Source organism: Bos indicus x Bos taurus, chromosome 21, assembly GCF_003369695.1.
Source record: "Bos indicus x Bos taurus breed Angus x Brahman F1 hybrid chromosome 21, Bos_hybrid_MaternalHap_v2.0, whole genome shotgun sequence".
NCBI classification, from domain to species: Eukaryota; Metazoa; Chordata; class Mammalia; order Artiodactyla; family Bovidae; genus Bos; species Bos indicus x Bos taurus.
In genome coordinates, this window is record NC_040096.1 from 58,801,912 (window position 1) to 58,827,593 (window position 25,682).

At 36.8% G+C, this 25,682-nt stretch overlaps 1 protein-coding gene across 10 annotated transcripts in view; it reads left to right on the forward strand.

Annotated features, from left to right (window-relative positions):
* The window catches only part of PPP4R4 (protein phosphatase 4 regulatory subunit 4), a 104,162-nt gene that overhangs the window by 48,270 nt on the left and 30,210 nt on the right, over nt 1-25,682 (forward strand). For 4 of the 10 annotated variants that reach the window (XM_027520777.1, XM_027520778.1, XM_027520779.1 and 1 more), the window contains exons 4-16: nt 1,722-1,814; nt 5,071-5,218; nt 5,696-5,769; nt 7,501-7,607; nt 8,743-8,850; nt 9,738-9,859; nt 12,487-12,609; nt 14,087-14,256; nt 15,100-15,219; nt 17,966-18,043; nt 18,885-18,968; nt 19,560-19,742; nt 25,397-25,502. In XM_027520777.1, coding sequence (XP_027376578.1) covers nt 1,722-1,814; nt 5,071-5,218; nt 5,696-5,769; nt 7,501-7,607; nt 8,743-8,850; nt 9,738-9,859; nt 12,487-12,609; nt 14,087-14,256; nt 15,100-15,219; nt 17,966-18,043; nt 18,885-18,968; nt 19,560-19,742; nt 25,397-25,502 — 1,516 coding nt within the window. Of the gene's footprint in view, nt 1-1,710; nt 1,815-1,920; nt 2,293-3,049; nt 3,146-5,070; nt 5,219-5,695; nt 5,770-7,500; nt 7,608-8,742; nt 8,851-9,737; nt 9,860-12,486; nt 12,610-14,086; nt 14,257-15,099; nt 15,220-17,965; nt 18,044-18,884; nt 18,969-19,559; nt 19,743-25,396; nt 25,503-25,682 lie in introns of those variants that run through there. The other 6 variants (XM_027520781.1, XM_027520782.1, XM_027520785.1 and 3 more) reach the window with 5 other exon arrangements.

Sequence of the window (25,682 nt, forward strand, 5' to 3'; positions counted from 1 at the left end):
ATCCCTGGGTTGGGAAGATCCCCTGGAAAAGGAAATGGCATCTCACTCCAGTATTCTTGCCTGGGAAATCCCATGGACAGAGGAGCCTGGTGGGCTGCCATCCATGGGGTCTCAAAGAGTCAAACACCACTGAGCAACTAAATAGCAACAGCAGCTTAATAAATAGCTGTGACTGAAATTAAAATTATACTATCAAAATTAGACTTTCATTGGCTTAGAGATTAGGATAGAAGGGGAAAGTGACTGACTAGAGAAAAAAGAAGGCATTACTTGCTTATAGAAATGTGTCACACTTTCCAGTGCCATCTCCCCCTGTAAACCGTTTATAATTTCTTTTTTCAAAAAAATGTTTAATAAAGTGGAACATTTGAAATGGTTATTTATAGCTCTTGTGTCCATTAGTTATTTCTTTGAAATGGGCACATCCTTTTTTTGCAGTGTTTTAAATTTTTATTTACAGTTCAAGTGTAAATCATGAAATTTCTGATGAGTCTGATTTATTATGTGTGAAAAATGACAGAGTTGTTCCAGCTCAAAGTTCCGTTTCAGAACCGTGGTCTTGAAATGCACTGATCTTTTTGGGTGTCCTGGTGATTATGCATGGCTGGATACTTCATTGCATGCTTGCAGTCATCTAGTGATAGTTTCTATTGGTACAGCTATTTCCTTTTTTGGAAAGAGATCTTCTGATATTTTTATGTGTACCTCCTCATGAACCTTGCTGATCACTGAAACAGATTAAAAGAGGGTAAAACACACCCTTTTTATTCCTGTCTGCTGCCTCCTCTTTATTTTCCCCTCTCAGAATTTGATTTTTGATACTCTCAACTAGTTCTCCCCATCCTTCATGTAAGTGTGGAACATGGCAGTGAGTGATCAGGGAGTGAATGAGATACTGTAGTTAAATTGTTAAAGATATTTCAGGGTTGGCGTTCCAATGATTCATATTTAAATCAGTTCTAAAGTCTTTTATAAATAGTATAATTATATAGTAAAAAGAGTTGTTCACTATTACTGTTAGGTACTAAAAATTCCCATACTGTGACTCTCAGAACCCCAGATATTTTATATGTCATAGGTTAATATTTTAATATAAAATATAAATACTAGGTTAGTATTTTAATATCTGCCCCAGGTTAGTATTTTCATACTTAACTCCCTATTATTTAATTTCAAAATAATCAGTGATGTTATCTCTAAAAATATACAAAGATACTTTGTAACTTTAGGATTCCTTTACCTTTAACAGCAGTCTTTACAGTAGATACGTTTATTTATTTTAAAAGTTTAGTTTCCAAATATGTGGACTCAAAATATTTGCTCTTTTGGAATAAGCCAGTGATTTACTTATGCTTCTCTGTGTTGTGACTGTAAAGAGAAAGGTCTTCTGGATGCGTATGATGTGGGGTTATTGGAAGCAGCAGTTTCCTTCTCTGCAGGGACTGTATTACGTTGTCTACAAAATGCTTTCTTGCAGCATTCATGCTAACTAAAGACTGAATTGAAACACAGAAGTGTCTAGTACATTTTCCTTCCTTGAGTGGGACTTGTTTTTTTAAATTTGAAAGTGTACCATTCACTCATTTATAAAATGTCTTATTTCATTTTTGAGGAATTTGAGTTGGAATGCCAGCCACACGATAGTATGTAAGAGGAACAGTAACCGGCATTAAGGCATGCACTTAAGCAATAGAGGAATTTACTTTTCAGTGTCTTCCAAGGTCCATGAGGATGCACACTTATTTACCCAGAGAGTATGGATCTCACTATGTTTGTCCCGAGGGTGTGACTCTGTGGAGGAGAAACAGGAACTGGTAAGTATCACGTTCTTATTGTATTATGTTTCAGAAAAATATGTTTAGAAATCAATTGAATTTTAGCATTGATGAAGTCTCTTAGTCTGTGCTGGTTTCTTAACAGTGGACAGTCCCAGATGTTGAAGTCAGCACAACAAGAGAAAAACCCAAATCCTGATAAGACTTGAGGATTTTTCGAAAATTAAATGCAAAATAGTTGGGGCATATGTTGCTGCGGGAGTCAAGACTAAGTAATACAGTAAGAAGATGTGAAGTTGGAGAACTCCTCCTGTTCCTCCTTTGCATAAAGTTCGCACACGTCCAAAACCCAGGACCTTAATGACTTTAAGAGGGGCAGAATCACATCTCTTGGAACTTAAAACAGCAGACTCATGTGAACTGGAATGCACACTGTGGCCCTCACAATTTATTTAAATATTTCTTTGCAAAGTGCTTTCTGTTTCTAAATAAAAGCTGTGCCTTCTGAAACCTGTAAGTGATGTATCCTGGCCACATCAAATCTTCTAGAAGTGTTTTCCAAATCCAGAATTCTTAGTTTGGAGCAAATGGCTTTTTTGGGAAACAGTATGAGAGGGGGATGTGGGAGGGTTATTTCAGAGACCAGTTGCTGCTCTGCTTTACACCTTATCATTGCTTCTCTTTTTCTTTTCAGCCTGGAACTCTTAAGATACATAATTGAAAAAAGCTTGTGAAATGACATATGTGTGTGTGGTACAAAAGTTTAAAACAAAATGCAACAGAAATCAGCCACCCTAATATGTGATCAGTTTTCTGGGAATGAACCCCACCATGTAGGCATCTGCCAAGTCTCTGACACTACCACCTACAGACTCAGGGTTGATGTAAGCCATGCCTTAGTAAATGGTGACGAGGAATGCAGAGTCTGTGAGAAAGAATTCAATCCTTGGCTTTGGCATTAGGCCAACAAAGCTTAAGTCTTAGAGTTGCCGATGACAAGCATGCTGGCCTTGAGCAAGATGCTTGACAGCTCTGTGTCTTTCAGTGTTGTAGAATGACATGTGTTATCTCCTAGTCTGATGCCTGGCAGTGGTCCCACCATGCTGAATTAAGGACTCTGGGTACATGGTCTAAATCACGGTTACAGAGACATTGGGGTAGGGAAAATGGCAGGAACATCTCCATACTGACATGATAGAGAATTGAGAATGCATTTCTATATGATCCATTTTTGCTTTGCCTTATATCTAATTCTCCCAATCCCTAATCTTTAGGACTCACTTCAAAATCTCTTGAAGCCAACTTTTAGGAGATGTGGACAAAGTGTGTGAAGGGAGAGAGCCACAAGAGCAGGAAGTTTAGGTGAAAGGGTAAGAGATATTCAGTCATCCAGCAATTACTCACTGAATGCCTGCTGTGTGCCGTAGGAGTTGGGGATACAGTAGTGAATCAGACAAAATCAGACAAAAAAATTCAGTAGTCATGATGCTTGTGTTCTAGACGTGGGAGATAGACTGTAAACAAATGACTGTGTTGTATGTTGGATAATGGTGATGATCAACCCAGTTGGGTCATGGTGAGGGCTGGGGCGGAGGGGTGGCTTTCAGTTTAAAATAGGATCATCAGGGAATGGCTCACTGAAAAGGTGATGAGAGTAGAGGCTTGAGGGAGTTCAGAGAGCCGACTGTGTGGAAATCTGGGAAAAGAGGAAATTGGGAGGCAGATCTTTGTAAATCATTGAAAGGGTTTTGACTTTTCCTCTGAGTGAGTTGGAAAACCACTGGCAAGTTTTGAGTGGAAAAGTGACATGATCTGACTTGAGAAGAATCTCTCTGGCTGCTGTAAAGAATGGATAATAGAGAGGCAGTGATAGAATCAGATGCTGATGAGCAGGTTATTGAAGTAATTCAGGCTGGAGATGATGGTGGCTTGGACCAGCATGGTAGTGATAAAGGTGATTGATGGTCAGATTTGGGGCAGGATTGACTGCTCATTTGATTATGGGAAGTAAGCAACTGAGAGGAGTTAAGGATGACTCCAGAGTTTTAGGGTTGAAAGTTGGAAGGACAAAGTTATCCTGTATTGTTTACTGAGTTGGAGAAGATAGGAGAAGGAACAGGTTTTGGGGAGAGATGGGTTCAGGTGATGAGACTCTTACCAGATATCCAAGGGTGCTGTAGAGGAGACAGTTGGATATACAGTGGTCATTATGTAAATGCTCAGTTTGCACAAGTTGGTAAGTCATAAAACTTCTATGTAAATGATTTAAATCAAATCTTTAAGAAGATGAAGCCATATCTATGTTTTATATATTAGGAAATAATGCAGAAAGACTAATTTTCCTAACATCGCAGATATGAAACTTGGTTTTATGGATGCAAGTTCCACATCTTGTTCTACCAAGTTTATTAGTTATAAAAATAGGCATACAGGGGAAATTCCAGTAGTTACCGTAATTGATGAAACAAAGTAATGCTTTTGGCTATATTTATGTTATGCACATCTACATAGTCTTCTAGAGAAATACAGGTGAGACCTTGGTGAGGTTTATATGAAAGATAGGTTTTCTTTTGTTTTACTCTTTGATTTGTTAAACTATTCTAATGTAGACTTTGACTTTAAAAGGTGAATGGAGATGGTTATGGATATAACTAATTTTTTTTTAAATTTTATTTTATTTTTAAACTTTACATAATTGTATTAGTTTTGCCAAATATAATTTTTAAAAACATTCTTATATTAAGCAAAATTCTTTTTAAAACAGTTTATTTCATAGTAATTTGTGTTCTTGTCACTTGTTTAAAGGGGAAAATACATTTTCACAATCATAAGTGTATTCCTTTTTTATAGTAAAATGCATAATATTTATTTTTTGAAGCAGAAATACAAGTAATAAAAACACATGCAGTTGTCTAAGTTTTGGCATTATTGTTTTCGGTGGGGTGGCAAACTGTATAATACAAATAGGAAAACAGAAACTGAGATCTGTTAAAATGCCAATTCTATTATCTAAAGGTGTATGTACTTTTTGTGATTTTTATGCAGTAAAACAATGGAGTGCTATAAATTATCTAAGACATTTAAAACTTTATGTGGTCTAATGAGTTAAACAATCAGGAGCAGATTAATGTAGTTTTCTTAAATAAAGTATTAAGAAGAAGTACCTATCCTTAAAGGTCATATATAGTTATTTTGTAGAATATGACTGTTTGGTTTCTATGACCTTGGATTTAAAAAAAAATTATAACTTCTGATCTCTCATCTCTGTAATAGCAAACTCTTTCTGATTATACAGGAAGCCCTGCATGTTGCAGGGGTGGAAATGCAGTTAACGGCTGCAGTGTCGTTTTTGACCATCCTGCAGGACGAATCGGTGTCCGTTCATACCTATGCCCACTCCTTCCTCCAAGTCATCCTACTGCACCTGGAGCACAGGGACGCAGGTCAGGGGCCTGGCATGCTTCATCCTACGTGTACTAATTGTCGCTCATATGTGGCTGTGATCTTTGAGTCATGGTAATTGAGTGAGGCTGTTCTCCCTAAGAGTTGGTCAGTGGTGTGACTAAAATTCATGATGGCTCATTTTGGAACAATCCACAAAATTCAGTGCTGTTTGAAGCCTGAAGACCCATAGTTTATGCTTTCTTCTTAGATTTGCTTCTTATACAACACTTACATTTAATTATAGTATAAGAAAAAAGTACACTTTGGGTTGAAGATAACCCCTTGATATTATTTTTTAAAATATCAGTGTTTTCCAGATATTGGCTAAGACAGAAAAGCAGAGAAACTTCTTATGGTAGCAATAAAGATAATTTAATTATTGCTATTTTATAATTAAAGTTTGTTGTAAATATTAATGGCTAAGTTGAAACTGAATTTGTGAGATAGTTAACTTATGTTTTGTCTTTGTCATTCAGGTGTCAGCAACGCATGGCTGGAGACTCTTCTGTCTGTGATAGAAGTATTGCCCAAAGATACCCTAAGGCATGAGGTAAAACTTCTATATATAAATTTTAATATTTAAGTTACTCTAAGGTTTTTGTTTTTTGATAAAAATGGTATTTCAAAAAGAATAGTTATTTCCTACTCTGAAAGCAGCGCATATTCATTATAGAAAACTTGAGTAGTAGAGAATATAGAAGGAAGAAAAATCATGATTCTGTACTTTGCTTCTTTTAGCATTCCGATGTATTTTCATTTCAGAATTTTTTCCCTGTATATGGTGCTGTTTGACATGTTAGTGATCATAATGAATTTATATATGTTTTTCATGTAGCATTATTTTCTTTATTATTTTCTCATATCACTCATTTGGTAGTAGCTACAAATATTTTACTTATTTATGAAATACTTAAGCCTGTTTTCAGTGTTTTATTATCCAAGTAAGGCAATAGTGAACATTTCCGTAGAGCTTTTCCTGTTTTTCGGACAATTTCCTTAACTGTAACTTCCCCAAAAATGGAATTATTAGGTTAGAAGGCATTAATATTCTTAATACTTTCGACTAGTAATATGAGAAAATGCATGTTTGCCTGGACTTTCATCAGCAATAGCATTTAAGTTTATATATTTATTTGGCTTTGCTGGGTTTTGGTTGTGGCATGTGGGATCTAATTCCCTGACTCTGGCCCCCTGCATTAGAAGCACAGAGTCTTAACCACTGGGACACCAGAGAAGTCCCTGAAGTTACAATGTTTTGTTTCAGTTCAGTTCAGTTCAGTTCAGTCTCTCAGTCATGTCCGACTTTTTGTGACCCCGTGAATCGCAGCACACCAGGCCTCCCTGTCCATCACCAACTCCCGGAGTTCACTCAGACTCATGTCCATCGAGTCGGTGATGTCATCCAGCCATCTCATCCTCTGTCGTCCCCTTCTCCTCCTGCCCCCAATCCCTCCCAGCATCAGAGTCTTTTCCAATGAGTCAACTCTTCGCATGAGGTGGCCAAAGTACTGGAGTTTCAGCTTTAGCATCATTCCTTCCAAAGAAATCCCAGGGCTGATCTCCTTTAGAATGGACTGGTTGGATCTCCTTGCAGTCCAAGGGACTCTCAAGAGTCTTCTCCAACACCACAGTTCAAAAGCATCAATTCTTCGGCGCTCAGCTTTCTTCACAGTCCAACTCTTGCATCCATACATGACCACTGGAAAAACTATAGCCTTGACTAGACGGACCTTTGTTGGCAAAGTAATGTCTCTGCTTTTCAATATGCTATCTAGGTTGGTCATAACTTTCCTTCCAAGAAGTAAGCGTCTTTTAATTTCATGGCTGCAGTCACCATCTGCAGTGATTTTGGAGCCCCAAAAATGAAGTCTGACACTGTTTCCACTGTTTCCCCATCTATTTCCCATGAGGACAAATATAAAAATTAATCTATATGGAACAAAAACAAATTTCACAGTATCTAATAATTAACTGCTTTTTTCTTTTGAGAAATGAATGTTTCACCCCTGTGTGTACATACAGATCATTAGAGAATTCACCATAAGCCTTAATTAAATTTTTTGTGTGCCTGATTATTTTTGATTGCATGATTTATCATCATTCTTAATAATCCAGAAAGTGTAGTGATCCAGGTGATGAACAACCATGGACCTCAAAATGTAACTGAGGTTCTGTAAAAAATATTTAGGATATTAAAATGTTCTTTGAAGAAAATAGCTGACATTAATGTCAGGAATATATAAAGTTTTGTAAATTTGTTCTCTAAATCTTTTCTTTTTAGATTTTGAATCCACTCGTTTCCAAGGCACAACTTTCCCAAACAGTCCAGTCTCGTTTAGTTAGTTGTAAAATTTTAGGAAAATTGACCAACAAATTTGATGCCCTTGCGTGAGTATTTGTACATAATTTTTTGTCTACTAAAATGTTTAATGACTATATGTTTAATAATTATATTTGTACTACTCCGTACTGTATACACTTTAACTGATTCAAATTTATAGAATATAGAAATCTCTGAAATCTACTGTTCAGATGCATTTCTTCTTGATTTGGCTTTTCAAAATCAGTAAGGGTAACTTTTTTCTTATTTCCCATATTAGTCATTTCCATCACGTACCTAGTGTAGTTTTGAGGATAGCATATCTTTAATCTTTAAAAATTGATAAATATGATGTAAAAATAGATTTCTGCTCTTTTCCATTATTGCTATGAATTATTATGTTGAATAATTTATCTTATTTTGAGGTTTAATGGAGATTGTTTATAATTTATTCGCTACTTTCTGCATAGATGATAAATACCAAGTGGAAGGAATGGAATGTTCTGTAATTATGACGCAAGAGTGAGCTTTAAAATCGAAGAATATTTTGGTTGATAGCTGCTATAATCAGATAGTCCACTTGGCCATAGCCTTTTTGTTTTAGCTGCCAATTCCAAATTAACCCTTATTTTTAAAAGATTCTGTCATCATTAAAGTAGCTGTTAACATGCAAATGTAATCACACATATAAATATACATTGTAAACTGGTGTTGTTCAGTTGCTCAGTCATGTCTGACTCTGCGAGCCCGTGCACTGTAGCATGCCAGGCTTCCCTGTCCTTCAGTTTCTGGAGTTTGCTCAAACTCATATCCATTGAGTCAATGATGCCATCCAACCATCTCATCCTCTGTTGCCCTCTTTTCCTCTTGTTCTCAGTCTTTCCTAGCATCAAGGTCTTTTGCTCTTTGCATCAGGTGGCCAAAGTACTGAAGCTTCAGCTTTAGTATCAGTCCTTCCAGTGAATATTCAGAGTTGATTTCCTTTAGGATTGACTGGTTTGTAAACTATAAAGCTCTATATTAAAGTGGTATAATCTACTGCATGTGGAATTTAAACTCTGGACAGCTCAAATAATTAATTTTTGTTTCCCTTTAAAAAAAAAATAAAGTATGTTGTTATTAAGCTAAGATTTTAAGGATAATTTCTTGAAAATATTAATTACTCAAATACTTATTTGCATGATTCTTTCTTTTCTCTCTCAGCATTAAAAGAGAAATACTTCCCTTGGTAAAATCACTCTGTCAAGATGTAGAATATGAAGTTCGATCTTGCATGTGTCGGCAATTAGAAAATATAGCTCAGGGCATTGGGTAAGTATGCTTTCAATTTCTTGTCACATTTTTGTTTCTGGATTGTCAGACATGTGTATCCTGTTCTATATTCCATGAAAACAGGCATTTATTTGAAGAACTAAACTTTTTATGATCTTTAAAAGTGATCATAGTAAGTACCTTCTGATGTGTTTGTATTAAGAGATAAAAGTGAAGCTTGCTTATTTCATTCACCTTTTTGTTTCTATATTTTACCCCCTTTTGACATCATGACAGGGTTAGATTGTAATTACCAGCATTTAAACTGGTAAATATGGACTCCTACAAAGGTAATAGGATCGGGCTGTCCTTCGACTTCTATTCCGTATACTTCTGGCTGTGAGACAAGAGAATGATAGTCTCATAAATCTACTAGTTTGGGCATTATACGCCTTGCATCTCCTTCCTGAAAAAATTCCTCACCTATAATCCAGTATGCTGAGAGGAACTAATGAAGAGGGAAAATGTTTGCATCATACATGTAGGTCCACAATGATGCCTTATTTCCATTGAACTTCTTTGAAACAGCAAATGAGCAAAGAAAATGAATATTATGCTTCATAAAGAAGAAATACAAGTGGTTAATACACATGTATTCAGCCTCATTGTTCAACCATGTTAGTTGTCACGGAAATACATTCACTTAGTGAGTATATATTGAGCAGCTACTGTAAGCTGTAAAAGTAATGATGCAATTACCATGGATATTTCTTATATTTAAACTGTCATTCTTTTCTAGCCAGACAGCAAGCTTCCAGAGAGCAGGAGCCCTATCCTCATGATTTTTCCTATTTTATGCAGCATGCAGCTCAGCAACTGATCCTTAATCGAGTTCTTACCAAAAATTTATTGATTTGATTTGTTTTCTTCTGTTGCTTATTGTGCAGGACAGAACTTACCAAAAGTGTGGTGCTCCCTGAATTAATAGAACTTTCTAGGGATGAAGGCAGCAGTGTGCGGCTGGCAGCCTTTGAAACTTTGGTTAATCTGCTCGACATATTTGATACAGGTGAGTCTCCATAGCTTTGCTTCTGAAAGCATTTTGTTTTCCTGTCCCGTGTCACTAGTAGAGGAGGAAGCTGGCTGCAGTATAGTAAGTCTTCCTGATGAGAGTGAGGTGTCCCTTCCCCTCTCTTGCTGTGGTCCTTCCTCTTTGAGTGCTCTCTGCTGCCACTTTTCCCCTCCTGGCACCTGGTGGTGGTGTATATTCCCTACCTCTCTCTCTCCTCTCATCAGCATGTAACTGACTAGTGTGGAGAGCTAATAAGAATTTGTGTTGGTGGGTTAGCTTTTAACTTGCTCAACTAACTGATCGTAAGACAGATCTTGACTGAAGCAATATCAATATTAGTTTCCTCTATTTTATATTTTAATGCTAGAAATCTCCTGGTCGCAAGAAGAGAAGTCTGGGCGGGGTATTTGGGTGGGAATCGGTAAGGAGGTGTTTCTTTGTGTTACACAGATCAAGTCAGCGAGATGATTAGTTGCTCTTGTGTGTGACTAGATTCTTAATGAATGTTGGACATTAGTTTTATCCTTCCAATTGACTATTTTGGTAGGGTGTAATTTGAAAGGACAGATGTCCAGTACTCAGGTGCAAAACACTATTGTGTAATTGTAGGATTAACAGTGTTTTAACTGAGTTAGGAGAATCTGTTAAAAATTATTGCAATGTGGACAATTATGTTGTGTGGATGTTACAGAATAATAATTTAAGCCATGTGGTGCACCAGAGGACTAAAAACAGCAGTACCTGAGAAGCGAATGAACGACTGTCCATGTCCTAATAATGGGGCGCCCCTAGGCATCCAAGCTAGAGCCAGAGATCACCTCTGATCTGGGACCTTTCCTGCCGCACACTCAGCTGTCACAGATCTGTCTTAACATGTGTTCCTGGCTGTATTTCCTGCCGTTCTTCCCTGCTTCTCTTGGCTCTGGTGCTCTAACCCCACTCACCATTTTCTTGGCACATCAAATTCTTTGCACCTCGAGGCTTTCCATGTTCTCTTTTTTCACTCTTCCTTCTATTTTCCTCCTAGCCAGTTGCTTCTCCTTCAGTGCCCAGTTCAGATCCAGTGTCCTTGCTGACGACTTCTAAATCCCTTTATGCCAGGGGTTGGCAAACTATGGCCTGTGGGTCAAATCCCACTCCTACCCATTTTGTAAATAGAGCTTATTGGAGTGCAGCCACGCTCATCTGTTTCTGTGTTGTCTCTAGCTATTTTGTGCCAGAGTGACAGAGTTGAGTACTTGTGACAGATAAACTACAAAACCTAGAATATTTGCAAAAATAGTTGCAGACAAAATGGCAGCCCACTCCAGTGTTCTTGCCTGGAGAATCCCAGGGACGGGGGAGCCTGGTGGGTTGCTGTCTCTGGGGTCACACAGAGTCAGACACGACTGAAGTGACTTAGCAGCAGCCTTATACTATTTAAATAATGATCACATTGTCTTATGATATTTTGGGGGCTTGATTTCTTTGCTGGTCTGAATTTCATAAGTTCAGAAACCATTTATCATTCACTTTTCTATTTCTGTTAATGTTTGTTCTCTAAGAAATTTCAGTAAATGTTGGATGAATGTTATTAGTAAAAACAATAGATATGGTGCTAAAATGTGATGATAATAATAGCGGTAATAATAATACCAATAATCCTGTTACAAAATTTTACTTAGTGTTGTCACACTCTTAATTTTGTTGTTTGTTCAGTCGCTAAGTCATGTCTGACTCTTTGCGATGCCATGGATGGCAGCATACCAGTCTCCTCTGTCCTTCACTATCTCCCGAAGTTTGTTCAAATTCATTCTTTGAGTTGGCGATGCTATCTAACCATCTCATCTTTTGGTGCCACCTTCTTCTCTTGCCTTTGATCTTTCCCAGCATCAGGGTCTTTTCCATTGAGTCAGCTGTTTGCATAAGATGGCCAAAGTATTGGAGCTTCAGCATCAGCCCTTCCAATGAATATTCAGGGTTGATTTCCTTTAGGATTGACTGGTTTGACCCTAATAAAGTAGTAATTCTTTTCTGAAAGTTTAAGAGAACTGTGGGAAATTCAGGGAGTATTTGAAATCAAAACTGAAATATTGATAATATCAGAAACTTATGAGTAAGCAAACAGTCAAAGAATCAAAGAAGCAAAAACTCAAAGAAGTTTCTTAGAAAGAGTCACGTAAGAAGTAAAAGCGAAGACATTCATTATACAGAATGTAATATGAACTAACTTTTAAAATACATCAAAAATAAAATGATAAAATGCAGCATGGTATAGTCTACATGGCTATAAGAATGCTAACACTAAGCAAGGATACTGGAGTGGGCTGCCATTACCTTCTCCAGGGGATCTTTCCCACCCGGGGATCAAACCCACAACTCCTGCATTGGCAGGAGGGTTCTTTACCACTGAACCACAAGGGGAGCCCACAAACTCTTTAGCTTGACTAAAGTTCTTGATGATTTCCACTCACTTCTCACTTCCTCTTTATATCATACCTCCATCATCATTGCTGTCAGATATTTTCTGTTACTCTGAGACTAACATAGTAATTTTTCTTTCTGAACTTTGTGTGTATACAGTAATTTGCACATTTGCAGTGTGGGCAACTGGATCTAAACTCTGTTTTATTCTTGTTTTTCAGATGACAGAAGTCAAACTATACTTCCCGTAGTGAAATCATTTTGTGAAAAATCTTTCAAAGCAGATGAATCAATTCTTATTTCTTTATCTTTCCATTTAGGAAAACTATGCCATGGATTATATGGTATGATATGTGCTAAGAATGTCAAGATTACAGAGAATTTTTCCTTTTTCTGTTACCTTATACGTTAGCCCCTAAACCACAGTTCTTCAGTTGTAAAGCCTGCCCTATAAGTGTGTAACATCCAATGACTTTTTCACTGATAGAACCTGTGTGAAAGAACAGTGGAGGAGTGAAGTAGACATAGCCCTTTAAGTTTCTGAATATCTTATCTTTTATATTAGTTGACATTTGATCATAGAAGTTTAGGTATATTAACTATTGGTACATAGTATACCCTTATTAATTTTTTTGAATGATTAATATATCACATAAGCAGTTCAAATTAGAATGTAGAATAATACCTGTAACTCTTGGCATTTTAACTGTATTACTCAGTTCTCTCTTATTAAAATAATGTAAGCATTAATTGTAACAATCTAGCATAGCAAAAAATATTTTTATGTGGCTTTCAATAGACTGTTGAAAAAAGTATTGCAATATTTGTTGAGTTACTAGCTCTCTAAGATAGTATATGAATATGGAACCAGTCATTGATCAAAAGTATTTTAGGTTTATTTTGCTGTCTTTCATATTTCGGGCTCTTTTTTTTTTTTTTAGGGCTCTTTTTTTTTTGCTATGCCACACAGCTCCTGGGATCTTAGTTCCCCAACCAAGGATCAGACTCAGGTCCCTGGCAGTGAAAGTGCCAAGTCGTAACCACTTGACCACCAGAGAATTCCCTCAGATCCCATTTTTAAGCTCCTTCTCTGCAGAGATATGTGCATGTCTTTTCTGTAGGCAACTTTAAAATATTTACCGGAAATAAATAGTAATAATGGCTGCTATATTACTATTGTAATTATTCATTAGTGGTATATACTGTGGTACATGCTGCAGAAATTAATGCAGGTGTAATTCCTGCATCACACAGTTTATACTATCAAAATTAAAATGAAAATATTATTAAAATTAACAAAGGGTAAAGACCCATTAGATTTCTTCACAGTAGAAAGAAGATAATTTTACACAATTATGGTTTATTGTGGGAGAAGGCAGTGGCACCCCACTCTAGTACTCTTGCCTGGAAAATCCCATGGACGGAGGAGCCTGGTAGGCTGCAGTCCCTGGGGTCGCTAGGAGTTGGACACGACTGAGCGACTTCACTTTCACTTTTCGCTTTCATGCATTGGGGAAGGAAATGGCAACCCACTCCAGTGTTCTTGCCTGGAGAATCCCAGGGACGGGGGAGCCTGGTGGGCTGCCGTCTAGGGGGTCGCACAGAGTCGGACACGACTGAAGCGACTTAGCAGCAGCAGTAGCAGCATATATGTTAGATTTATCTGCATGTACTTCTTTTCTCATTATTACTTTTACTTATGATTTCCAACCATTTGTTTAAATATCTGATTCTAATTATGTTTTTACTGCACTTTGCTTTTCTCTCTTCAATTTTTGTTTTCAAATAAAATGTTGATCAAAGGTTTTACATGTGTTTTAGGAATTTTTACTCCAGATCAACACTTGAGATTTTTGGAGTTTTATAAGAAACTTTGTACATTGGGTTTGCAACAGGAAAATGGACACAATGAAAACCAGATACCACCCCAAATCTTAGAGCAGGAGAAGAAATATATTTCAGTACGGAAGAACTGTGCTTATAACTTTCCGGTAATACATTATACATTTGTAGTGGCTGCACATTTTAATTATAAAATATGTGAATAGATGACATTGAAAATTATTGCCATATTTGATACTTATTAGTTAGCATTATGTCTGGTATATATTGGTGCAATTTATATTTGTCTCTATGTATATATGTCACTCTACATTTTGGACCATAAAGCTGCCAGTGAAAGTATTTCTCTGAACTGGTTGGCTGGTTTCTTCCACAAACCTGCATGCCTCCTGATTTTTTCATAGCTTTCCTCCAGACTTTTTAGCAATCTGACACCTGTATTTGGGGTGTTGGTCAGGTTGCTTAGGAGGAAAAAAGTGAGATAAGGAGAGGTTAATGTATACTTTACTTAGGAAAAGTGTACAAATTAGGTTATTTTACACAATTATGGTTTATTGTGGGAGAAGGCAGTGGCACCCCACTCGAGTACTCTTGCCTGGAAAATCCCATGGACGGAGGAGCCTGGTAGGCTGCAGTCCCTGGGGTCGCTAGGAGTTGGACACGACTGAGCGACTTCACTTTCACTTTTCGCTTTCATGCATTGGAGAAGGAAATGGCAACCCACTCCAGTGTTCTTGCCTGGAGAATCCCAGGGACGGGGGAGCCTGGTGGGCTGCCGTCTATGGAGTCGCACAGAGTCGGACACGACTGAAGCGACTTAGCAGCAGCAGTAGCAACATATATGTTAGATTTATCTGCATGTATTTGGATCTTCCAAATATGATTTCTAACTAAATTATGATTCAGAGAACATGATTTCAATTTAAGTGAAATGACTATGATATTGTTATTGATGCATGTTTTTCTCTTCGAAATTCATCTTCCACCTCCAGGCCATGATTGTTTTTGTTGATCCCAAAAACTTCCACATGGAACTCTATTCTACATTCTTCTGCCTTTGTCATGACCCTGAAGTACCAGTCAGATATACTATTGCTATTTGCTTTTATGAAGTAAGTCTGGAAAAGTGATAACCACTTTACATTTGTTGTTTTTTACTTATGTGTACTAGAGGATTTTCTGATGTGTTGTTTGTACACTTTTGTTTTCAGATTTATTAAAAGATATTGGCTCCATATCTCTTTCATATTCTAATCCTAAATTTGGAAAAATTCTCATAATTCTGTTTAGAGTGTTTACAGAATTCATTTACAAATAGATGTTACATTCATTTATCATGTATTAATCCATTCGTTCAGTATATCTTGTCTTAAATTATACTATCTCTTTAAGCCAGACATTGTGGTATGAATATGGCTGTTGTAGATCTGGAAGTAAAATCAGTTTTGTAATGCTTTATAATGTTTATATTTAGCATTGTACCTAAAATCAAGAACTTGAGAACAAATGGAAAATTGAGAGAGTATTTATTTAAATTTATGGCTTTTACCATACATGGTTCATATTTTGTGAGCACAGCTTATATTTTTAGCTGTTATGACAACTCTTCGTAGTGTCAGAGCAAAAGTGAATTTTTTTTTTTTTACCTTGCTGAGGGACATGTGCGAAACTTAGTTTCCCAACCAGGGAATGAACTCATGCCCCCTGTAGTGGAAGTAGAGTCTTAACCCCTGGATCACCAGTGAAGTCCCACAAAAGTGAATTTAAATTTTATGATAAATGTAATTAACCTCTTAACCCTTGAGGCTGAAATTTAGGGCATGTTTCTTGAGTGATTTTAGAAGTACATGTGTGCCATCATTGCCATAAACATGTATAACATGTATAATTTGTCGACTTCAGGACTGTCATATAAAAATATCTGAGTAGCTTGGGACTTCCTTAATGATCCAGTGGTTAAGACTCCATGCTGCCGATGCAGGGGGCATGGGTTCATTTCCCAGTTGGGGAACTAAGATCTCACATGCCTTGGGGTGCAGCCAAAAGATAAAATTTTTAAAAAGAAATTTTAAAAATCTTAGTGGCTTAATAAAATATTTATTTCCTTTATAGTAATATTCTTATTCTCAGTGAGAATATTGTATCTCCTTCCTTGAACTGTGTTCAAAGCATTGTTAGATTAGCTAAAACTATGTAGGATATCCATAGCAGCATTAGAAATGTTGGTTTAGACTCTTGACTATTGAATGATAGTCATTGCTGGTTTTTTTCTGGTGTGAATTAAATGAATGTTCTGTGTGCAAAGTCCAAAAAAGATTCCCTTTAAATGGTATAATTAATTAAAATAATTCATTGTTGAACAATTAAGTCATCTTTGTAAATACACATTTAGGAATATGCTTTTGGAGGAGGAAAAATGGCAGAGGGCACTAGCTGGCTGAGTGAACTACTTATCTCTTAAGTGTATTAAGGCACTTATGCTTGGTTGCTGTCCTGCATACTTGTGTTTGTCTAGATAGATTCATGAGATGGTTGCATGAGATTAGAGTCTGAGAAAGCAGTATTTATACAATATGAGAGTTTCTACTTAAGTTTATTTTTATCTCATGCCTTTACTATTTTATTTTTATTTATGTTTTATAGTGGACATAATGTATTAGCACCATAGAAATAGGCGTGTTGAAATATATATACAAGAATATTTCACTGATAGAAGTGAGTTTGGAAATCATTGGGTTGGCTATTTGCTGGGGGGCTAGTTTCTGTATTCACCCAGTCATACCATGGTGGTGGGTTAAGATGATACTTGACTCCATAAATGAATGCTTAGTGTAGGTTTGTCCTTTTAAATAATGAAAATCTACTGGTGGGATTTAAATTTTCCTGACAATGTTATTATTGGATTCTGATAATTAGTATGGTCCAGGTTTATTCTGGTTTTTGAGAAAAATAGTATTTTCAAAATACTTTCAAATCAAAAACAACCTTGTAGAGCAAAGATTTTTGAAATACCTTCTTTATCAGGAGCTCACTTTTCAATTAAAGCTTACTCAAACCTAGTATGTTAAAAAATACTTAAAGGTAAAGTGGAACCTGGTGAATCTACCATTGTAGATTTTCACCATTGCTTGTCTGGAGGGGGAAAAAAGTGGTTTGTTAAGGAGCTGGATTAGTTTAGACTTAAGATTATGCTTTCCCAGCATCAGGGAAAGATTGAGGGCAGAAGAAGGGGGTGACAAAGGATGAGATGGTTGGATGACATGAGTTTGAGTAAACTCCTGGAGACAGTGAAGGACAGGGGAACCTGGCCTGTTGCAGAGGTGGACACAACTTAGCGACTGAACAACAACTGCCAACTCCTCTCTTACTGATTGAAATCTTTGATTGGAAAAGTCTTTGAAGTTTTGCTAGCTTAGGAGTTTGCTCTGTCCCTGTGTGACTGCTGGCCTTCAGCAGAACTTGTGCCCTCTGGGAGCTCTAAACCAGGATGAGTGCTCCCCTGGCTTCGCTCTCTTGAAAGACCCTGTTGGCTGCTCTAAGACTAAAATATGAACTATAGGCACTCATGGGCTCATTACTGCTTGTGATAGGAAACTTAAGATGGATAAATCCATTCTACACCTCCCACCCCCACCTGTGCACTTCCCTACCCTCATACACTCCAGCATGTCAGGATGCAGACTGAAAAGCTTATTAGGTGTGCAAGTAGTTTTTTCTAGAAATCTAATTTTATATTTATGTTGTAACCAAGTCTCCTTTTGGAAGTAAATCTGCAGGGATTATTTTTTTTTAATTGTTGTTATAACCTTTATATGTCTAGTAATCTCAAATCTGAGAGACTTTATTGCTATATTTTAGGTGTCTAAACTTCTGAATTCTGGAGTATATTTAATACATAAAGAACTAATAACATTGTTGCAAGATGAATCATTGGAGGTAATATCTTCTTACTGTTTGTTTTTTACTTCTTTTATATCAGGTTTGAGTATATCAATGCCTTTTTTATTTTCCTGCTTCTTGAGAATTCATGAATTCTAATAGCTGACTAGTCCTGGAAGCTTGTAAGTGATGAATGACTGTGTCATAGACTAGAGATTGGGAAGGTCTTTTATTAAAAAATATTAAGTTTTTAAAAATATATATGTATTTGTTATATTATGGAAACTTTGGAAATGCCAAAAAGTAGACAGACAAAAGAGTACTTTTAGTTCTAATCACTGTTTCTATTTAATATTTTCTTGTATGTTTTCATTTTTGTTTTTGTCTATATAAAGGTTTTTTAAGTTTTACACAATTGTGGTCATATATCAATCACATTTTATATCTTTTTATTTCCCTTCGCATTGTGGAGCCTCTGGAACACTTAATTTTGATGCTTTATCTAGTGTATCCTATTCACTCAAACAACTGCTGGCTTGCCAAAGCTCAGCTCCTCAACGTGAGACATCTCTGAGGGTGTCGTCCGACCCCCTAAACTGTTTTTCAAAAGTTGGGAGGCAGTTTTAAGGATGTTGTTAGGCTGTCTTGCATCGAAACTATTTGAATAATATCAAGAGGCAGACATACTAAACTCTTTTCAAAAGTAGTTTGACCAAGGTAGTTGATTATGTTTCTAAGACTTTGCAGCAGAAAGGTGATAGAGCAGGAGAACTAGAAACCCCCAAAATGCTCTTTGGTAACTACCCACTATTTCTGTGTAGAAATTGGCAAGTAAATTGATCTAAGATTAGAAAAACACAGCCATTACAAGAAGGGTAATCAGTATCTCTGTTAACAGGTACTAGATGCTCTCATAGATCATCTTCCAGAGATTCTGGAACTGATGTCTACTGGTGGGGAGAGCAGTGTTCAAGAAAATAAGGTGAATCTGATGGATCAAAAGAGCTTCTGGATCTTGTATGGATGACCTTACTCTGCAGAGTTGTTGAGAGGAATCAATGAAAGAATGTATGAAAAACACTTAACACAGTGCTGGCCACCTAGAAGGGCTCAGTAAAAATCTTTTGGAGTTATGACAGCTCGAATTGCCTCTACCTTTCTTACCACAATCTTTATTTACTGTCCTTGGGGTTTACTTTCATATTTTCAGTTTTTATTAGCATTAATTGTTATTGCAAGAATAGCAACTAGTGAAGACAAAGGGTAGGAATTTAGAATATCAAAGTTTGCTGATGGTGAAATAGAATACATTTTACTTTAACTGGAAGAGCTATGAATCTGTCTCTTTCAAAATTTTGTTGCCAGGAATCATAAATTTTACTTACAGATTTTTTTAAAGTATTTGATTTTACTGAATAGTTACCTCCCTGTGACAACTGCAATGCCTCCTAAGTTCGGAAATGATTAAGAGTTTTCCCTTCCCCAGTGTATTGTAAGTCTGAATAATTTGGCTGAGTGCTGCAGCTGATGTATTTAATTATCTTTGATTCTCTTGATGTGTTTTCTTCTTCAGTTATCATCTCTGCCTGACTTGGTTCCAGCTCTCACAGCTGCTGAGCAGCGAGCTGCAGCGTCCTTAAAGTGGAGAACTCATGAGAAGCTGCTCCAGAAATACGCCTGTCTGCCACAAGTCATATCAAGTGATCAGATCTATTATCGTTTCTTACAAAGAATGTTCACAATCATGATGACAAATGTGAGCCCAATGCCTCTTATCTGATTTTTTCTTGAACTGGAGCACATTTTGGAATTAACCAAATTCTCCACATTCTTGAAATAGAACGGCAAGCTCCGTTCATGCCCTTCTGCCTAGAGGGGTGCTGTTACCTTTGCTTCCTCACTGGGTTCTCCTTTTGATCAGCTACTCAGCTGAAGAGAGGGATGCACGGGGGAGAGTGTCAACACACTCACTTCAAGCTTGATACAGTGCTCCAGGGAGAGGCTGGTAGGAGTCTCAACTGCACAGCGACTTCTGCTCTGATGTGCACCCTCCATGTGTCATTGCCTCAGCTGTGCTCTCTCACCTTACCTAAGAGTATTCCTTAAACGCCTTTAATATTAATTTGCTTTCTTTTTCTTTTTTTGGTTTCTTTTTTTTTTACCTTGTAACAGATAAAATTTATAGAAAAAACATGGATGCCCTCCTGTGGATAGCCTAAAAATTAGAGTCAAAAGCAGGGGGAAAGAAAGGCTTGTACTCAAATTTCCCCATAGAGTAAATTGTCTGCCTTTTTTTCCTTAAAATTCCCAGAGGATCATTTAACCTGCAGTTTGATTATATGTTGACTATGGCATCCTACTACCTTTTTTTTTTCAAGTATACAAAAGTTCCACATAATGTGTATGTGTTAGAAACTATTTTTTAAAGAGTACTTTGAATTCTCATTGTTCTCAAAAAAAAAGTTGGGGGGAGATAATGAAATCTAGTAGCCATCTCAAAAACCCAAAATCAGTTTTAGCTTCAGTGGTTAAAAAGAGGGAAAAAATGACATTACTGATGTCATTTTATAACTTAACTAAAAAATGGTAGGCATATATCTTATGCTAGCACCTCTGCTTGAAGTTTGTTTGGTGTATCAAAGCAAAGCCTAGGGGTTGAAGGTTGTTTTATAGGTGTAGTCATCTTAAAAAGTGATACTGGCAAAAATAACTTATCAGAGGATAATGCATGAATGCAACACATAGAAAATTTCACAAAGTCAAGCAGAATTTATTGATGACTTTATTCTGCAATCAGCTTCTGTTTGCTGTGTTTCACGCACTGTTCTGAGAGCTGGGGATCTGGGTGTGAACAAGACAGATTCCTGCTCTAATGGACCTTGAGTTCTAAAGAGGTGATGGTATGGGAAGTGATAAATAGTAAAATAAAATGTATTAACAGGAGGTGATAAGTCCTATGAAGCTTGATCTTAATTGTTTGTCTCAACCTGATTACTAAGTAGTCATCTTTGTGTTTATAAAGCTAATCAGATCAGATCAGATCAGATCAGTTGCTCAGTAGTGTCCGACTCTCTGTGACCCCATGAATCGCAGCAGGCCAGGCCTCCCTGTCCATCACCAACTCCTGGAGTTCACTGAGACTCACGTCCATCAAGTCAGTGATGCCATCCAGCTATCTCATCCTCTGTCGTCCCTTTCTCCTCCTGCCCCCAATCCCTCCCAGCATCAGAGTCTTTTCCAATGAGTCAACTCTTCGCATGAGGTGGCCAAAGTCCTGGAGTTTCAGCTTTAGCATCATTCCTTCCAAAGAAATCCCAGGGCTGATCTCCTTCAGAGTGGACTGGTTGGATAATAAGTATACAAAATTATTCCATATATTCTCTCATATCAGGAAAGAGAAATAATTTATACCATAGTGTGAACAACATACTTTCAAGTCTGAGGGGTTTGCTTTGTTTTCTTTTGCAAGGAGGTAATTCTACACTTAAAAAAGATATATGATTTACTATAGCACATTTTCCATGATCAAATAAAGACATTTATATTTCATTTCAGTGTCTTCTGGAAAAAAAGGTTTATATTTTTAGTTCCATATCTAATGGTCATAATATTCATTCATTCATTCACTTAATAAAATTTATTGAGCACTTACAATGTGTCGTGTACTGTTAAGTGACTGAAAAGATAAAGGATCTGTTCTCATGGGACTTTAAGTTCTGTTGGAGACAGACAACACACACATATTGGGTTGGCAAAATGTTCATTCAGGTTTCTGTTTAAGATGTTACGAAAAAAAAAAACCCCGAATGAACATTTTGGCCAACGCAGTGCATTGGACACCAGGGATGAAAAGTACAAGGAAGAACTAAAACACAGGGTAGAGGGGAATAAAGTGATGGAGGGTATTGTGGATGTAGTGGTCAGGAAAAAGCCCTCTCTGATCAAGAGGCTTGGACCAAGTAAGGGAGTGGCCATGTGGAGGTCTGAAGCACAGGTGATCCCGACAAAGGGAAGAGTAAATGCAATGATGTGATTCAGGGTGTGCTTGGTTTTATGAGGGCCAGCAAGGAAGCCAGTGTGGCGGTTGTTAGTGATGAGCCTGGAAAGGTCTTTGGGCCCACAGCACACAGGTGCTCGAAAGCCATGATGTAGAATGGAGATTATATTCTCTTATGCAGGGGAAGGTTTTGGAAGGTTTTGGAGTAGAGGAATGACATCAAGTAACTTTTTTTCCTACTTCTATAATGAAAAAAATTTAAAGATGCATGAAGGCAGAGAAAATACTACAGTGAACTCTCACGTACCCATCACCTTGATTTAACAGTTATTAACATTTTGCCATATTTGCCTTTTCCATTTCATTGTGCTAAAAAGTTTAAGTTATAGATGTCATATTTTATCTCTAAGCATTTCAGTATTCATCTCTAGAAAAGGACATTGTCCTATATAATCATGTTACAATTATTACATTTGACAAAATGAACAATTATCTTTAATATCATTTAAAATTCATATCAGAGTTTACCAGTTATCCCCCAAATGGGTGTGATAGTTGTTTTATTCTATATAGGATCCAAGTAAGATCCATACATAGCCTCAGGTGGTTACATTTCTTAGTTTGCTTTTAATCCAGAACAGAGTCCCTCTTTGCCCTTCCCCCACTTTTTCATGACATTGAATTGTGGAAGAGACTTAGTCAGTTGTCCTGTAGAATGTCTTCATGGATTTACTTGTTTATCTCTTCTCCATGTTTGTTTTAAGCTGGAGGTTTGATAAGGGCTTGCTGAGTCTTAGATCAAATGTGTTTGGCAAGAATTCTTTATCAGTGCTGCTGTGTATTTTATGTTGTGTCACATCTGGATGCCTGTCCCTTTGTAAATCAGCTTGGAGTGCTTGTGCAGGCAGAGACATCTCTGTTAGTTCACTGCAAAACTGTGTTTTTTCCCTTGTGATCTGTCATAATCTGAAGCTGACACTTCAACACTGAATACCCAGTTTCCCAGTAACCTTTTACCCTTCAGTTTTAGTATCCATTGATGATCCTTGCCTGAATCAGTTATTTCATTAGAACTTACAAAAGAGTGGCTTTTAAATTCTCTTTTCTTCTACATTATTGAGGGCATTCTTCTCAGGATAAATGCTTTTTTTTATTTTATTTTATTTTTAAACTTTACATAATTGTATTAGTTTTGCCAAATATCAAAATGAATCCATCACAGGTATACATGTGCTCCCCATCCTGAACCCTCCTCCCTCCTCCCTCCCCATACCATCCCTCTGGGTCGTCCCCGTGCACTAGCCCCAAGCATCCAGTATCGTGCATTGAACCTGGACTGGCAACTCGTTTCATACATGATATTTTACATGTTTCAATGCCATTCTCCCAAATCTTCCCACCCTCTCCCTCTCCCACAGAGTCCATAAGGCTGTTCTGTACATCAGTGTCTCTTTTGCTGTCTCGTACACAGGGTTATTGTTACCATCTTTCTAAATTCCATATATATGCGTTAGTATACTGTATTGGTGTTTTTCCTTCTGGCTTACTTCACTCTGTATAATAGGCTCCAGTTTCATCCACCTCATTAGAACTGATTCAAATGAGTTCTTTTTAATGGCTGAGTAATACTCCATTGTGTATATGTACCACAGCTTTCTTATCCATTCATCTGCTGATGGACATCTAGGTTGCTTCCATGTCCTGGCTATTATAAACAGTGCTGCGATGAACATTGGGGTACACGTGTCTCTTTCCCTTCTGGTTTCCTCAGTGTGTATGCCCAGCAGTGGGATTGCTGGATCATAAGGCAGTTCTATTTCCAGTTTTTTAAGGAATCTCCACACTGTTCTCCATAGTGGCTGTACTAGTTTGCATTCCCACCAACAGTGTAAGAGAGTTCCCTTTTCTCCACACCCTCTCCAACATTTATTATTTGTAGGCTTTTGGATCGCAGCCATTCTGACTGGTGTGAAATGGTACCTCATAGTGGTCTTGATTTGCAGATAAATGCTTTTTTTAATTTATCCTAAAATATATTTCCTAATGTAAAGAGAGGATTAATTCTTATTTCTTTCCCTCTATCAATTTTCAGAGTTAACCCAGTGATGATGAATGAATTTTGTTTTTATTTTTTCCTGTCATTTAGACTTATCTTTTATATTGAACAATGTTTTAATCAATTTCAGTCATTATTCACATGCTCAAGTGGTCGCAGTTTCTTTAAACTGACTTTTGTTTGTTTTAATATAATTACCTTTGTCTTTGATTTCTGGCCCCAAAGGTATTACCTTATACTGTGAGGTATAAAATATACATATTTTATATTATTTCTGTTTCAAACAATTAGTGTTTATGCATTTGGAATTCTATTAGTATATACAAAATGAAAGAAAAGAGTAACGTCCTTTTATTTAAGTTCATTTATCTAACATTCATTTTCCTTAATTCCACTGATATTTCTGTTTATGTACATTTCTTAAATTTTCTGTTCTAATTTATAGTGAATATTCTTTTTTACCTTCAACAGATTAAAAAACTGCACAAAATGGTACTAGATAGAATGGAAATAGCTTGTATAAAATGTGAAAGGAGGTAATAGGCAATACTCTCTGAGCAATGTATATTTTTTCTACTTGAATTTCAAGCATCCCTATCATGATAGTCTGAATCTTCAAGAACTGAATGTTATATATATATGTAAGTCAAGATAGTGAATGTGAATTTATACTGGATACAGTATACCTGGTTGAGAGATTTTTCTCTAATGCATAGTTTGAAGCCATAGTAAAGATGGATGGTTGGATTTACTTAGAATTAAGGTTCTGCCCAGTTGGTGTGACACAAATCCAAAGGCTCAAAGAGTTTAAAACACTAGTAAGAATAATTGCCATGGTGTCCCTTGGATTCTAAACTTCATCTGTGTCATGGACCAGGGATCTTAAAGAATAGTATTGAGGTGGAGGAGGCAGAACTAAGTGAGAGGAATCTGACGTATACCTGGTCATAGGATCTCTGGATTTGAGAAGTGGCACATTTTTGGTGAGGTACCTGACATAGGGTGTGTACTAGCAAATGTTTGTTGAATAAATGAGTAACATGGTCTAGAAGTGGCTGAGGTGTATTTGGGGAGAATATCACTTAAAATGAGGTGCCAAGGAGATGTGACTCAAATATAAATCAAATCTGGGTGATTTGGAAGTGACTCTGCCAGATTACTTGAACTTTGCAGTGTGATAGCTGAGTTGATTTGCCTGACTGATAACATTAAATGATGAAGACACATCCACACTGATTTCAGAGGCAGACAGCACTGCTTTTACTTTTAGTCTATAACTTAAAATTGATGTGTGGGGTCAAATTATTTACAGCATATACCATTAGACTTGTTTAATTGTCTTTCTTATTTCTCTAAGAATGTCTTACCTGTCCAAAAGGCGGCTTCACGAACGCTATGCATTTTTCTACGTTATAATCGTAAACAGGAACAGAGACATGAAGTGATTCAAAAATTAATTGAACGTAAGTAATCACTCTCTCTCATTTGGAGAACAGAAAGTAAATAAACTGGTTGGCCTTAGTTAGATCTGACTTATGTTATCATATTGCTACGAATAATTAGGCCAGTATTGCTAAATATTTGTATTTGAGCTTTATAGGCTAATTTCTTTTTGTTTGTTTTAGAAATTTTTTTACAGGATC